This window comes from Canis lupus, chromosome 5 (assembly GCF_048164855.1).
Source record: "Canis lupus baileyi chromosome 5, mCanLup2.hap1, whole genome shotgun sequence".
Lineage (NCBI taxonomy): Eukaryota > Metazoa > Chordata > Mammalia > Carnivora > Canidae > Canis > Canis lupus.
In genome coordinates, this window is record NC_132842.1 from 77,014,569 (window position 1) to 77,029,084 (window position 14,516).

The window sequence follows — 14,516 nt, forward strand, 5'->3', positions numbered from 1 at the left end:
CCAGGACTAAGGAAAGCCTTCTCCATTTTCATCATCTTATTGTTAGCCCACCGATGTAATGTTCCTTCAAATCTAAGTATAAACCTCATTTAGACTAATTATAGGGAAGAATTGACTAACACACCAGTAAAAGCCAGTTTTCAGAAACATGATGTACATGCATTTATGGTAACGTCTGTTAGGAGCCCTTGAGGAACAGTTAACTGTTCCCTTCTTATAAAAACATTTTCCCTTATATGGCAAAAGGGACTTTGCAGACATGAGTAAGGATTTTGAAATGGGAAGATGATCTGGGTGGACCTTAAATGAAATCACAAGTATCCTTGTACAAGGAAGACAGGAGTATAGAACAAGAGAAGCAGAGATTGGAGTAATGTGCTCTGAAGATGAAGGGCTCCAAGCCAAGAAATACAGCCACTAGAAGCTAAAAAGGCAAGGAAATGGAATCTTCCCTCAGAGCCTGCTGTGGTCATCTGTTAATAGCAGCAACAGGAAACTAAGTCACTCAAACCCTGGATCTTATCCTTTTGTGACACTTCCTAAAACTTTTATACCACTATGTTGGACAAAAGTGGAAAGTTAGCACATACCCATGGAGGGAGCCTGGGGAGTAAAGCCTGAATGGTCTGCCAGAGACCCACCCAAACTCTGTGCTTTATTTTACCTTAAAAATTCAGTCTCCTAATATCCATATGCTTGACCTATAGCTTCATACCCCTAGTGCAACCACCCCATAGTCCCAATGGGGAACTCTGGTTCCACTGGTCAAGCCCACTGCTTCTGTGGGGCCCCCCCTCAAGCTCATCTTCAGACCTCACCACTTTTCCCCCTTACATAAATATTTAAACATGGATAAAATTGGCATTTCCAAAGGCACAGCACCCCTATCTTATATATAAATCTAAGAGGGAAACAGAATAATTTTATATGAAGTTTTATTTTTAAAATATAAAAAACCACCACACACCAAAAGACTAACATGTCCTCTCACCACACTTGCTTACCTCAAGTCTTTAGGAAGAACACTGACTTCCACGCTAACGGACAACTGCCTCTCTAGCTCTAAGTCACTCAAAGGAGGCAACCTCCTTGGCCACCCGGCATCATGAGTTCAAGCAGCTGATCGGAGCCCAGATGCCAGAGTGAGTTTCTCAGTGGGATCCAGTATTGCTACGAGCTTTGCTTACACAGCAAAAGACACGCACATCGTCTGCTTCCCTCAGAACCCTTCAGTCTCACATGCTTGGGGACTGCTGTGCAGGGACGCCTGGCGTGGCCTGGCGAGGCAGAGTGTACATGGCACCCAGAAACTGGTCTGCAATCCTTCCTGCTTCTCGCAGCCCACTCAGCAGAGCACCATGGACAGTGGCTGGGTAGTTACGGATTGTATGTTCTCCAGCAAAGAAGAGTCGTGGAATTGGCTATTTCAGGGGGGAAAAATTTTGAGAGAAAAGATCAGTGGGTTGCAAATAATAACTTTTATTTTTGTTATGTTTGAAATGCCTACTGGCCTTTGAAGGCTGCCCCACCAATCACAGACCATCATTCTACCAAAAAAGGTCTCCCTCATCAGCAGGCATTCTAGAAATGACCAGAGTAGAAATGTGACAAAACTCAGCCGAGCCAGCCTTAGTCCTAGGGTGATGCATAACTGCATCTGTTCTTATTTATCATTTAATTTCCAATTCTAGAGCTTCCTTTGCCTCCTACAGCACCTACTTGGTCAGAGAGGTTCCTGACTACTCTGTACAACAGATAATCCAGCATTTATTCTTACCCAGGAACACCTTTGCTTCTCAGCTCCAGAGCAGGCTCACAGGGTCTTGAAGAACCCTTGCTACTCTGGAGCAGAGTGTGTATCATCTAGATAAGGACCCCCCCCCCCCACCCAGAGGCATATCCTGGAGACCCGTTAGTGATTGACACCCCCCAAAAATACTGTAAGTCATTACAAAATGGGGTGCAACTAAAAATGTTTTTCGTTTCTTAGGGGAAAAAAATCTGAATAAGGAAAAAGTAATTGGCTTATACTATGGGACTGCCTTGATTTACAGAGCCAGAATATGAGAAATCAGTGTTCCTCACTTCTCCTCTGCTCTTGATTATCAGAATGACTACAATCTAACAACAGCCCCCAAGACAGTGGCATCATGTTTGCCCTGAAATTTTGGGATACTGGCCTTTTCCCATATAAGCCCATGTAGTTTGCCAGTTTCTCACCTGTGGGGCACCTGGAATTGAGGGGCCAGGAGTGATTGGCTGAGCCATTAAATCATAGTCATTTCCAGATGATCCTGCAGCTACATATGAATAGGAGCCCCGGGCCCAGGGATCAGCACGCCAGCGAGATACCACAGTCTCCTTGGGCTAAAGGAAAAAGCACGGGCAGAAGTTACTACAGGACAGAGGACAAACCAGCCCTCTCGGAAAGGTGGAACAGCTGTGGCAGGTGGGGATACAACTGAGCAAGGAGGCAGGAGACACCAATTAGCCAAGTGATGAACTCCGTTGCTTTAAAACACAACACAAAGAGCTTCCAACCAAGATTCTACACTGCCTTGCCTGTGAAATCTACAGGTTTACCCAGGACTAGACCTTTATTCCCTCAATTCACAAAGCATTAATATGCCTTCTTTGAAAGGAATCATAAGGATCTAGTGTTTCAGAGAGAAAAAAGTACCAGGCAATTCTTTGAGTCTGACCACTTTGTCTAAAAGGCAGGAGTGGTATGACTGCACACACACATACAATGGATGAGACCAGCAGGGATATGCAGCAAATAGTCTTTTCAATCTCCCAGCCCATGTACTGGGGGGATTTCTTGAATCCCACACTTACATCATAGACTCCAAACATTGGCATTCACGGAAACCTAGCACACACAATTCTGGCTGAAACTGTGCTGACCAATGTAAAGAGACTATGTCAAACCTGGCTCTAGTGTGAACCTTGATCCCCACTTGTCCCCACAACTTACTTACCTGAGGCACTGCACTGCTACCAAAAATCCCTTTGAGGATGGCCAGGCATCGACCGACAATCACATCATCACTTATGTTTTCCATGATGCCAGCAGCTTCTCCTGCCACTAGTGCCAATAGTATTGGAGCTAGGGAAACAGAAAGGACAATTCTAGGGTTTTCCTACAGACTTTTCTCAAGAACCTCTTTATCAGGCCCCACGTTATTCTGGGCACTCTGAAATCTGATGACCAATAGACATGCAACTCTTGTGCTAGAGACAAGTTTTATTATTTTTTTTAAGTTTTATTTAAATTCAATTTGCCAACATATAACACCCAGTACTCCTCTCATCATGTGCCCTCCTTAATGCCTGTCACCCATTACCCTATCCCCCTACGCACTTCCCCTTTTGCAACCCTTTGTTTCCCAGAGTTAGGATGGAGACATGTTTCTGAAATTGCAACTCAAAAATCTATCCCTAGAAGGCAGCTGGCAAACTCTAGTGAGTAAAGTGTGACTCATGTACTTAACCACTTATAATTTTGCAGAATATAGAAATGTTGAAGATACAACTTTGGATCTTGCTAAGAAAACCAACAGGTATTCCTATATTTAGGCATAGAATCCTTAGCCCTGACCACCTTAGACAGCTTGCTCCATGGCAAGAGCTATATCCTTTTAACTATTCCAGGCCGCTCCAAACCCATCACCACCTTCACCCACCCATTTGGTGAATATTTATGCAACATACTTCTGTAATAGGCACAGTACAAGATGCTGGGATATAAAAGCTATAAACTATACAACTCTACAGATCAACAGGTAAGTATCACATAGCTATAATTATGAACTGGTAAAAGCAATGAAGAAAAACAGGATAGAAAGAAAATACAGGGACTTAATTCAGATTTGAGACAGTGGAAGGCCATCATGGGAAGGAAGAGAAGGAAAAAAAAAGCTCCTCAGGCCCAGACCACATAGTACATGCAGAGGCCTTGAACCAGAAGACAAGAAATAGAGATAACATTTATACGTGTATTCATAAAATATATAAATATTTTAAGCACCATACAGAAGAAAAGTCGAATTACAGAAGAAATTAAAACAGGAGGTAGGAGTTTGATACATACATTCTAAAGGAAGTGATCAAAGATTCAGGGGCCAGATACAAAAGTCTGAGAAGGAGGAATACAAGTTTCCCCTTATGGGAAGCTTCCCTGGTTCTGGGCTTCCTTGGCTGGGTTGACTTTACAGGCCTGTTCCTAGACTGTTCGCCTCCTTAGTGTATTTCCCACTAGGCTGTGAGCTCCTTGATGGCAGGTGTTTCTCCCACCCCACCCCCATATCCCCAAGCATCTAGCGGGAATTTCTGAAATTGCTAGTTGAGTTGATGAAAAATCAAGACATACGTATTTGAGAAAAACCAGAATATTCCTAATTCTCTGTTCCTATAAGGATATGAAAAAGATTAAAACCAGGAGCAGCTACCTTTATAGAGGTTCCAGAAGAGGAAGAGTTCACCCCTGCTGGCAGTTGTACTGCCGACATGCCCGAACAAATTGACACTTGGATCCCAGAACACACGGTCAAAACACAATACCACCTATTGTAAAAAAGGAGCACATGAACTGATGACAGGGCTCAGAGAACATGGCTTTAAGCATAGCTGTACCTCAAGAGGTAATACTTCTTCCTTAGATCTTATTAAAGTTTCTCCTAATCTACTCACAATTTAAGCCTAGAAATCCCTATTATGAATGTGTTACTTCAGACAATATTTAGAGCTTAGGTTTGCAAGGTGATCCCAGAATAAGTCCTCATGGATATTTTATATATATATGAAATTAGGCACTGAAATGAATGAACTGACAGGCCTCACCCTGATATCACAAAGCTGGGAGCACAGCAAAACGTACAAAAACAACACCCCCATCCTCTCTGACTGGAGAGCCCGAAGGCTGGTATTTGCACAATGGGTATGTGGAGAGGTGCCTAGGCAAGTTACCTTGTTAAGGTTGCCAAATCCCATCCTTTGGACTGCAGATGTTTTCCACTCAGGAAGAGGTGGCACAAACTGAACGGCTGGTGGCTGCTGCTTCAATACCCCCAAGGGAAGGGTACAGAGAACTGCATCACATTTATAAATAAAGGTTTGACTTGTGGACCGGGTATTCACAGCTATCACTTCACATCCTAGAGATGTCAGAGGGAAAAGACTTTAGTGGCGATAGGGATGGTATTATTGAACATTCAGTGCACTGTAGAATCTATACACTATCTCAGTTAATTCTTACCATAAGTTTGTAAAATCTGTTCTATTTATTTTTTAATAGAAGAAAACTGAGGTGGTAGTGAAGTAAGTTTAGACAAGGCCACACGGATACTAAGTGCCAGGTTTCAAATTCTAATAGTCAATTTCAGAGTCCTGAATCTTCAGCACGGTGCTTGTCTTACCTTTCTGATACACTAGTGATCTTCTGGACTAATTTAAAAACATTATTATTTACTAAGGATTAAGTAAATGTAGACCAAAGTGAAGAATAAATGTAACATTACAGGCAATGCCTCTACACCATGGTTAGGTGCCTACTGAGGATCAAGTGAAGAATGACACTGGGAAGACCGTGGTGCAGTTACATGATGCCACTGGAAGCGCAGAGCATGCTATTCTTGCAAATGCACTGTGATGCCTCGCTTGCCAGAGTCTGAATAAAGCTCAGAGCTGACCACAGAAAAAGCACTGAAAAGAGGTTAATGGTATTTTTCTTCATTTGTGTTTGATTTTTTTCTTCAATAAATACCTATTTATAGAATTTCAGAAAATATATAAGTAGCTCAAAATTTGTACAACAGCTCAGTTCATGCCTACTTTCTCACTGTTCTTCACCTGCCTGCAGATGGCTATTTAAAGGCTACAGGATTCACTATCAGCTAGAAGCTGCATATGAAGGGAAAATTAAATGGAAGGCTGCTTCAGGGGTTATAAAACAAAAACAAAAAACAGGGATCCCTGGGTGGTGCAGCGGTTTAGCGCCTGCCTTCGGCCCAGGGCGCGATCCTGGAGACCCGGGATCAAATCCCACATCGGGCTCTCGGTGCATGGAGCCTGCTTCTCCCTCTGCCTATGTCTCTGCCTCTCTCTCTCTGTGACTATCATAAATAAATAAAAATTTTAAAAAAACAAAAACAAAACTGTGGTAGTCTCCACAATTCTAGAAAAGTGACCATGAAGGGCAAGCAAGCAAGGTTGATGGCCACATCTTCACTTGTTATGAGGGCCCTGGGGGAGGGGACTGGGGCTGACTAGTTATCATCAAGTTCTGGACTACTATTTCCAAAAGTGGGTGGACAGCGAGTTCTCTGCACTCCACATTACATGTGGTCTGGAGTCAGCAACAGTGAGCACTGAGCCTTCTGCCCATGAGAATCAGGGCAATTCCATCTGTGAAGTCAAATTCTTAGCAGACTGCTCCTAGAATCAGAAACCAGCCTGAGCAGTTAAGTTAGCCCACCCTCAACAGGAGAGGCTAAATGGATCTAAACAGCAAGACAGAAATGGTAAAATACAAGAGTGGGTCCCACTGTGCCCAGAGGCCAGAATCCTGATATTTAAGAATACTGGATGCCTGGGTGGTTCAGTCAGTTAAGCATCTGCCTTTATCTCAGGGTCCTGGGATTGAGCCCTGCATCAGGCTCCCTGCTCAGTGGGGAGTCTGCTTCTGCTTCTCCCTCTCCCCCACTGCCCTCCCACCTGTGCTTTCTCTCTCAAATAATAAATGAATCTTTAAAAAAAAAAAAATTCAGCAAAATTAGATCCAAACTTACTGGTAGTTGTTACAACACCAAAGTAATACATGTAACAAACTGGAAACCCTACGACTTGCCTCAATTTCTTGGTTTTGGTTTGCACACTCATCAGATTAGAAAGCCCAAAGATATAGGCTCAATCCTTCTGTCAATGCAGATTTTTAAAATTAGAAGTCATAATTTATAGGGTTTTATGAGAAAATATACCTAGTATTTTTTTTTCCTGAGGTAAACTAAAGATCAGTACTGCGTTTCAGAGTAAGAGATTTATCTCACCAGTGAAGCAGTGACATACCTGAAGCTGTGTAGCGAACCTGCCGCACTGCTGTATTCAACTTAATGTCTAGGCCTTCTGCTAAAGCCACAGGCACACATGAGTAGCCATTCCTCACTGTCAGGTGGCTGCCAGTAAACTCAAAGTCGTCGTCCTAAAGAGAGAAAAGTATACCCAACACGCTCTTAATCTCTATCATACATACTGGGTTCTATAAGATTAACACTGAAAAACAAGTTTGTAGAAAACAGTCAATACTGTAAGGCAGAAATTAAAGAACCACCACTCAGTATTTAGTTACATCTGTCCCAGGAACTAGAGGGAAAAGAAAAAAATGTTTCACTGTCCCAAATGGCCATCTCTGGGCAGTGAGATGAGGCAGCGTCTTCTTCCCTAGATCAAGTTTTCTCCTCACAGGCCTACACTCGATCTCTCAGTCCAGGCTATCCAAAGGAGGTGGGCTCTCTCAGACAAAGATGATTCAATAAGTTCAGGTGTCGGTCTGGCCTCTGAATGCATTAAAGAGTGGGCAAAACCACCATCCTAATTACTTACATTTCTTTTACCTAGGAGCAAAATCAGTTTTTATTTCTTTAAGTTACAGTCTTGAAAGATAAGGAAGACTTCCAAAACTAAAATTAATCAAATTAGATAAAAACAATCTGGGATTATAAAAACTGGCCCAAGAGGATCTAGTAAAGGAGTCAACATTTGGCCTGGAAGGAATCCCAAAATGATCTAATTTCTTTGAATTTACTGAAAAATTTTGAAGGCTAGTCAGTATTTTCTAATCTCATGGAATTTCTAGGGGAAAGCAGGGCATGATTCTTTCAAGTTATATAATACTAGGTTAGGAGAACTCTCCCTACTTAAGTGAATGATTCATCTCCCCATACCCCAAATAAGATTATGAATGGACACATACTGAAACTTCAAATGATAAATCAGTGACTAGGAAGGGTCTAAATTTAGTATTTACATGAAAAAAACAACCAGGAATTCTGTTAAGATTTTTACCACTAACAGGTCCAATCCTCACTGTAAGTTAAATACTAAAGAATATGAAAGTATATAACCTAAAGATTAAGAATTCAAACTAATTAAAAAAAAAGAATTCAAACTAATTTTACTAGGAAAATGTAAAATAGAAATGAAAATATGTATGTGTATGTAAAAAAAAAAAAAAAGGAATATTTATTTCTGTAGTCTTAGGTCTGGCCAAAGTCTCAGATTTAGAGATCGATTCATTCAATATCTAAGAAGCACTGTGATTTCTCACCAGCTCAAGAGTAACTCACACTTAAAATACTTAAGAATAATTTGACAAAAGACATGTAAAACTTGTACACTGAAGAACTGTAAATTATGGCTGAAAAATATTAAAGAAAATCTAAATAAATGGAGAGATATACCATGTTCAAATCCCAATCAAAATCCCAGAAGGTCTTCTATAGAAATTTCTAAACTGATTCTAAAATTTTTATGGAAATATGTAAGACCTAAAGTAGCCAAAATGATTAAAAAAAAAAAAAAAGGTTGAAGAATTTATACTACCTAATTTCAAGACTTACCATAAAGCAATAGTAAACTAGACTATGATAGTGGCATGTGGACAAGTGAATTAACAGGAAGGAGTAACAAATAGTTTAACATATGGTCAAATGATTTTTCAACAAAGGTACCAAGACAAATGAAGAAAAAGGGTGGTGCTAGAATAATTAATGAGATAACCATGGAAAAATATGAACTCTATTCTCATCTCTCATTGTACACAAAAATTAAAATGAATCACAGACTTAACATTAGAGCTAAGTCTATGAAACTTTAGGAAGAAAACAGGAGAAAATTTAGTTACTGAAATTTAGACAAAGATTTTTCAAGATACAAAAAAGCACAAAGCTTTTAAAAGAGAGTTGAGAAATAGGAACTTCATAAAATTAAAAAGTTTTGCTCTTTGAAACATACTATTCAGAAAATGAAAAAGGAAGTTGTGGACTGGAAGAAAATATTTACAAAACAAAAATCTGACAAAGGAATTCTATCCAGAATCTAAGGAACATAATTAACTCTTACACAATTTAGTAAGAGGTTAACCAGATTTTTAAATAATGGGCAAAAGATCTGAACAGACTCTTCACCAAAGAACTGAAAAACCAATGGCAAGTAAATACATGAAAAGGTGCTTCACATCACCCATCATTCAGGAAATGCAAAAATTACCACCACAATGAAACAGGTACTATACACCTGTTACAAAGGCTAAATTTTTAAAAACTGGCAATACCAAGTGTTGGTAAGGATGTGGAACAACTAGAACTTTCAAACACTGCTGGGGGGAATGCAATTTGGAATAGTTTGGAGCTTCTTAGAAAGTTAAAAATCTACATAAGATCCAGCAATTTCACTCCAAAGTATATATCCAAAAGAAAGACATGAATATTCATGGCCCCAAAACTTGGAAATCCAAATATCCACCAATGTATCAGTGTATGGATAAACAATTTATGGCATATCCATACAACAGAATACCACTAAACAATGAAAACGAACAAACCACTGATACACACAACGACAAATATGAATCTCAACAATTTGCTAAGTGAAAGAAATCACACACAAAAGGCTATATTCTGTATGATCATATACCATACAGTTCAATTTATATGTAATTCTAGAAAAAGCAAACTATAGTGACAGAAAGGAAATCGGGGTCATCTTAGGTCAGGAGTAGGAGGGCTGGGGACTGACTGCAGAGAGGCAAGAGAACTTTCCAGGATGGAAATGTTCTGTATCTTGATTGTGCTGGTGATTCAGGACTACGTATGTCTGGCAAAACTTCAAGCTATTCGTTTAAAATAGGTAAATTGTACTGTATGCAAATTCTCTCTCTTACAGCTATTTAAACACACACACACACACACACACACACACACACACACACACACACATTAACAGTTGCTCCTAAGAGCCTTCCCCCCAAAGACATGTGCAACAAAATAAATGACAAAGCAACTTTACCTGATCCCAGTGTTTAAGGGAGAGTGTAGAGAGAGGTGTGGCATTAGCAAATTCAAGATTTGCAAAATGCCAATCAAGTATTTGTCTGTCTCTCGATGAGAGATATACGTCACTGCAAAATGAAAACAGAGAGGTGCAGGTTATTAAAGGAAGGACAGGACTACTGTGCTCAGTGGACTGATGCAGACAATCTCAATAACTGAGAGAACCTAAGCCTGGTACTGTGCCTTATACAAAGAAATGACAAGTCAAAAAACAGGACCTTATATGTCTTATTAACTCCTTTATTATTGGTGCCTAGAGCAGTGCCAACCTCTACTACATAAAGCAAATTACTATCAGGCTTCATTTGTCTAGGAGAAAAAAAAAAAAGACTTCTTCACATGGGTACCTGGCATTATAAAAGCTTATTTGTTGTATAAATAAAGCATGATTTTTTTTTTTTTAAAGCAAGAATGGGTAGCATTCCCAAATACAGAACAGAGTAGATATGTGGGGGCCAGATGCACCACGGAACACACACTATCAGCATACAAGTATTCACTGTCAAAAATCCAATGAAGTGTGACTTTCTTAGCCCTCAGAATTATGGGAATTTAAAGCAATATGACCTTCTATTCTACTCACAGAAGACAATATATTTCATTCAAATATTAGATCTTATGGAGAAAGGTTTTCGTTTCAAAAACATATTTTTTAAATATTTAGGGGATTACTACACATTAAAATTACAATCCATTCATTGAATAGTGCTCTGTAATTTTCCTTCTAAATATAACAGAACAGCAAAAGCTATCCCTCTGAACATTTGTGTTTTCCTCACCTTGGGGGATTGGCTTCCAATTCTTGAAGTTTTTCTTCTAGTTTTCCTTGTGTTTCCGCTAATTCATCATATTCCTGATAAAATTAAGAGAACTGGGTCGATCTTCATGGGGCAGAGACCAATCTAATTATTTATACCACAAAGTGTTAAGGCCTGGACCACCTCTCTGTCCATATCTGGGAGTATGCCTCAAGCTTAAGGCTGGATCAGGGCTCAGGGATGGTTGTTCTTAGAGACAAGTTACAATGTGAGCTTCAATGAACATGAGGGGGAGAAGGGATGCAGAGGGCATACAGGAGAAGAAAAAGGAAGAATAGCATACTGGGGTACTACAATTTTAGTATATGTGCTGCAGAAGCGAGCACAGATACTGGGGTGCTACAAAGCAAGAATGAAAAAGAACAGCAACTACTTCCTGTACCCTTACCATGTCCCTAGCATGGGCTAAAGCTTAGATCTCTTACAAAGGAAAAGTATTAACACTGTGTCACAGATGAGGTGAGTGAGGAATCTAAGATCTCATGGCTAAGAGATACTAAGTTAGGGATTTCAATCAATTTGATATCAAATGACTGAAGTTATGTTCATTATCATTATTCTAAGCTGACAGGGAGCTAACCTGAGATGTAAGTTAAAGTACAAGACTGTGAAAACAAAGTAGAAATTCTGCAGAAAAAGCAGATCTCAAAGCAAACTAATCCATTCAGTCCCTTTGGGTTCTGTGTTCTAAACCCTCTCTCTTCCTACTACATATACCTGTGATTGGTTAGTGGTTCTCCCTTTCCAAAGTTTCCCAGACCTATGGTCTTTCTCAGGATTCCAAGGAAAACCACCTGGGCATGTATGTGTACCACACCTTACATAGGGCGGTCAGATCCCTGTGTTTGCTTTTCACTAAGAACTCGGCAGTGATGTCTCTGGGTGGCTTGACCTCAGATGCTTCTTTGTACTGCTGATGGAGTTCTTTAATTTTCTCTTTCAAATTTACCATCTAAGAGAGAAAAATACAAATGTACCATTTCAGATAGTGATGTAATCCAGCTCCAAATCACATGCTTTGGTTCATCCCCTAAACTATTATACCCAAAAAGGTTACAGTGCAAAATCCTTGAAGTTCTGAAATACCTCTTCTACATCATGACATTTTAGAAGAGGAAAAAATCCTGTATGGCTCAACACAGACGTATCACATTATCACAGAAGTAAGATCATCTCTGTCTTCCAAAACAAATGAAGAACCAGGAGTGTTCCAATAATAATAATAATAATAATAATAATAATAATAATAATAATAAATCTCTCTATATCTATATATCTATCTCAAATTCCAGGAAAAAACAAACACCAATTTAGCTTACTGTTTTGGGGAACAAACTGTCATGATTTATTTCCTAAATTATGTAAAAGGCTAAATCACCACACAAAACCTCCCAGAGCCATTCCTAATGTTAGTTTCTCAGCTTTCTGATGGTACTGGACCCTAAGAATCTGTGCACAGACATCTTCTCATTTGACAGGATAAAGAAACAAGGCACAGTGAGAGAGAGTCAAGAGTCTGGTCACAAGATGCACTCAGATTTTGCATTAAAAAGCCCCCCACAGAGGATGTCTCACTTCATGTTTTCTCCCTAAGTTGGTATTATGTTTGCAGCTGGTAGGATCAGGAGAAAACAAATGGTTTCCCAGTCGAGAACCGGGCCTCTGGGAAGTGGTGGGACCTCTGGGAAGTGGGGGGAAAGAAGGGCACTCAGTAGACACAGCACTGAGGAATATTCCCATCCTGGCACCTCAAACGAAATAATTATGGCAGTGAATTGTGGTTCTGGCTGATTTGTTGTCCTCATCAGTGGCAACTTGACCCCAGCACAGCTCATTTCCATCTCATCACAGAATCCAGCAGAAGGCACTGGGCTAACTCTGCCAAAGGGAACCCAACACAGCAAAGATCTATTTCCCATGGCAACAACCTACCAGTAGTACTGTACTGAAAGACTGACAGATAAAACTACCCCTTTTGTTAGTCACTATTTTCTCAAGAATAATGAGCCCTAGCTGGCGGACCCTCTCTCCCCTGGAGGAAAAAAAAAAACACCTAAAATTTTTTAAAGCATCTCCCAACCAATGCATCTTCAGGTATAAAGAAAATCTAAAATTTCACCTTATTAAGAAGTTCTTTCAACTCCTCCTGAGTCTTTACTATCTTCTTCCAATGTTCAATTTGCTCATCTTTGACATGCTTTTCTTGTAACCTAAAAGAGACAAAATATATGCCTTGGCCACACTGCCAGCTTTGTAGCCCAAGACAGGAACCTATCAAAGGCATTCAAGGACACCAAGGCCCACTGAAATTTCTAATACTCTGGGACAAGAAAGGTGGCAAATTATTTTCTAGGCTATGTTAAATATAGTTTAGTACCTTATATAAAGCTGTGAGTTTTAGAATTGAGAGGGGCCTTCAAGGATCATTTATTTTAAATGGTTTTACTTTGGGATTTAATTAATTTGCATGAAAATAAGTTAAAAAATAGCTCAAATAAGACTTGCTGAAAAATTTAAAACACAAATAGCAAATCTCTAAGTGGAATTCACTGTACAATAAGCAGTTTCAAAATACTTACTGAATGACAACTTCCAATGCCTGGCCAAGGGACACAGGCTTATTATTGAGGACATTGAAGTCTAGCTGGTGACTAAGGTAAGACGTAGCTTCTAACAACCGGTTAAACTCTTGCTCTACCATTTCATCTTTCTCTTTAGGAACCTGCAAATCCGAAGTATAGCAGAGTTGGTCCTTATAATAAGACTAAACATAACCATCCATGAAAACACAAATGCTCTACAGTTTAAAAGGTCAAAATATGTACCTCAAAGGGGGAACCTTTGAGGACAATGATTCCATCTGTCAATTCCATTAAATGAGGTATGAAATGTTTTGGCCCTGATAGTTTCCTATTCTCCCAAGTTTGCCCTCTGAGCTGAGACTTCACCTCTATTAACAGCCACAGGATTCACACTTGGTCCTAATTGGTGCTAACTGAAGTTATGTGGAGCACAAGGTGTCCTGGAGCTGACATGCACTGAGATAAGCTGGGCCGACATGCAAATGCCACACTGGAAAAGTCTCAGAGAACAAAAACTATGTCAACACACCTGAGGACCTCCCAGAATAAGGGCAGGATGGAAAAATAAGAAGCCCAAGGCATTACCTTTCCCTCAAAGATGAGTTTCAGGTGGGAGTAGAGAAAGAGTGAAGTGAAATTCACAGCTATTAATAAGAACACAATCTCATCTTCATTCTTTCGCAGAGTAACAGTGTTTTATGGCACCGATTAAGTTCAGAGTTGAATGCCTAAAGCTCTTAGACTATGAGTGACTGAGGTACCAGGTCTGGCTCATTACTGTGTAGGAAGAGAGATCGCAAAACAGATCATCAAGCTGCAAGACCACATACCTAAACCCTGCTGTGCTCCTGCCTACTGACACCATCAGTTAGCAGACACAAATTCCTTTGCTATTGCTTAATTCAGTACTAACCTTAACTGCATCTGCAATTTTACTGCTGAATTCACAGTAGTAGCAAGAAGGAAAAAAGCATATCTATCTAAGGCAAGCATGTCTAAAGCAAGCATCT

General features: G+C 40.0%; 1 protein-coding gene across 3 annotated transcripts in view; it reads right to left on the bottom strand.

The window, feature by feature from the left end:
* Positions 1–918: 918 nt before the first annotated feature.
* KDM1A (lysine demethylase 1A) overlaps positions 919–14,516 on the bottom strand; it is a 61,963-nt gene continuing 48,365 nt past the window's right edge. For 2 of the 3 annotated variants that reach the window (XM_072827889.1, XM_072827890.1), the window contains 11 exons: positions 13,504–13,646; positions 13,044–13,134; positions 11,742–11,876; positions 10,886–10,959; positions 10,063–10,174; positions 7,066–7,198; positions 4,969–5,156; positions 4,452–4,566; positions 2,982–3,109; positions 2,221–2,367; positions 919–1,421 (listed from right to left, as the gene is read on the bottom strand). In XM_072827889.1, coding sequence (XP_072683990.1) covers positions 1,236–1,421; positions 2,221–2,367; positions 2,982–3,109; positions 4,452–4,566; positions 4,969–5,156; positions 7,066–7,198; positions 10,063–10,174; positions 10,886–10,959; positions 11,742–11,876; positions 13,044–13,134; positions 13,504–13,646 — 1,452 coding nt within the window. In that variant the 3' untranslated portion in view covers positions 919–1,235. The remainder of the gene's footprint in view (positions 1,422–2,220; positions 2,368–2,981; positions 3,110–4,451; positions 4,567–4,968; positions 5,157–7,065; positions 7,199–10,062; positions 10,175–10,885; positions 10,960–11,741; positions 11,877–13,043; positions 13,135–13,503; positions 13,647–14,516) is intronic. The other variant, XM_072827891.1, reaches the window with a different exon arrangement.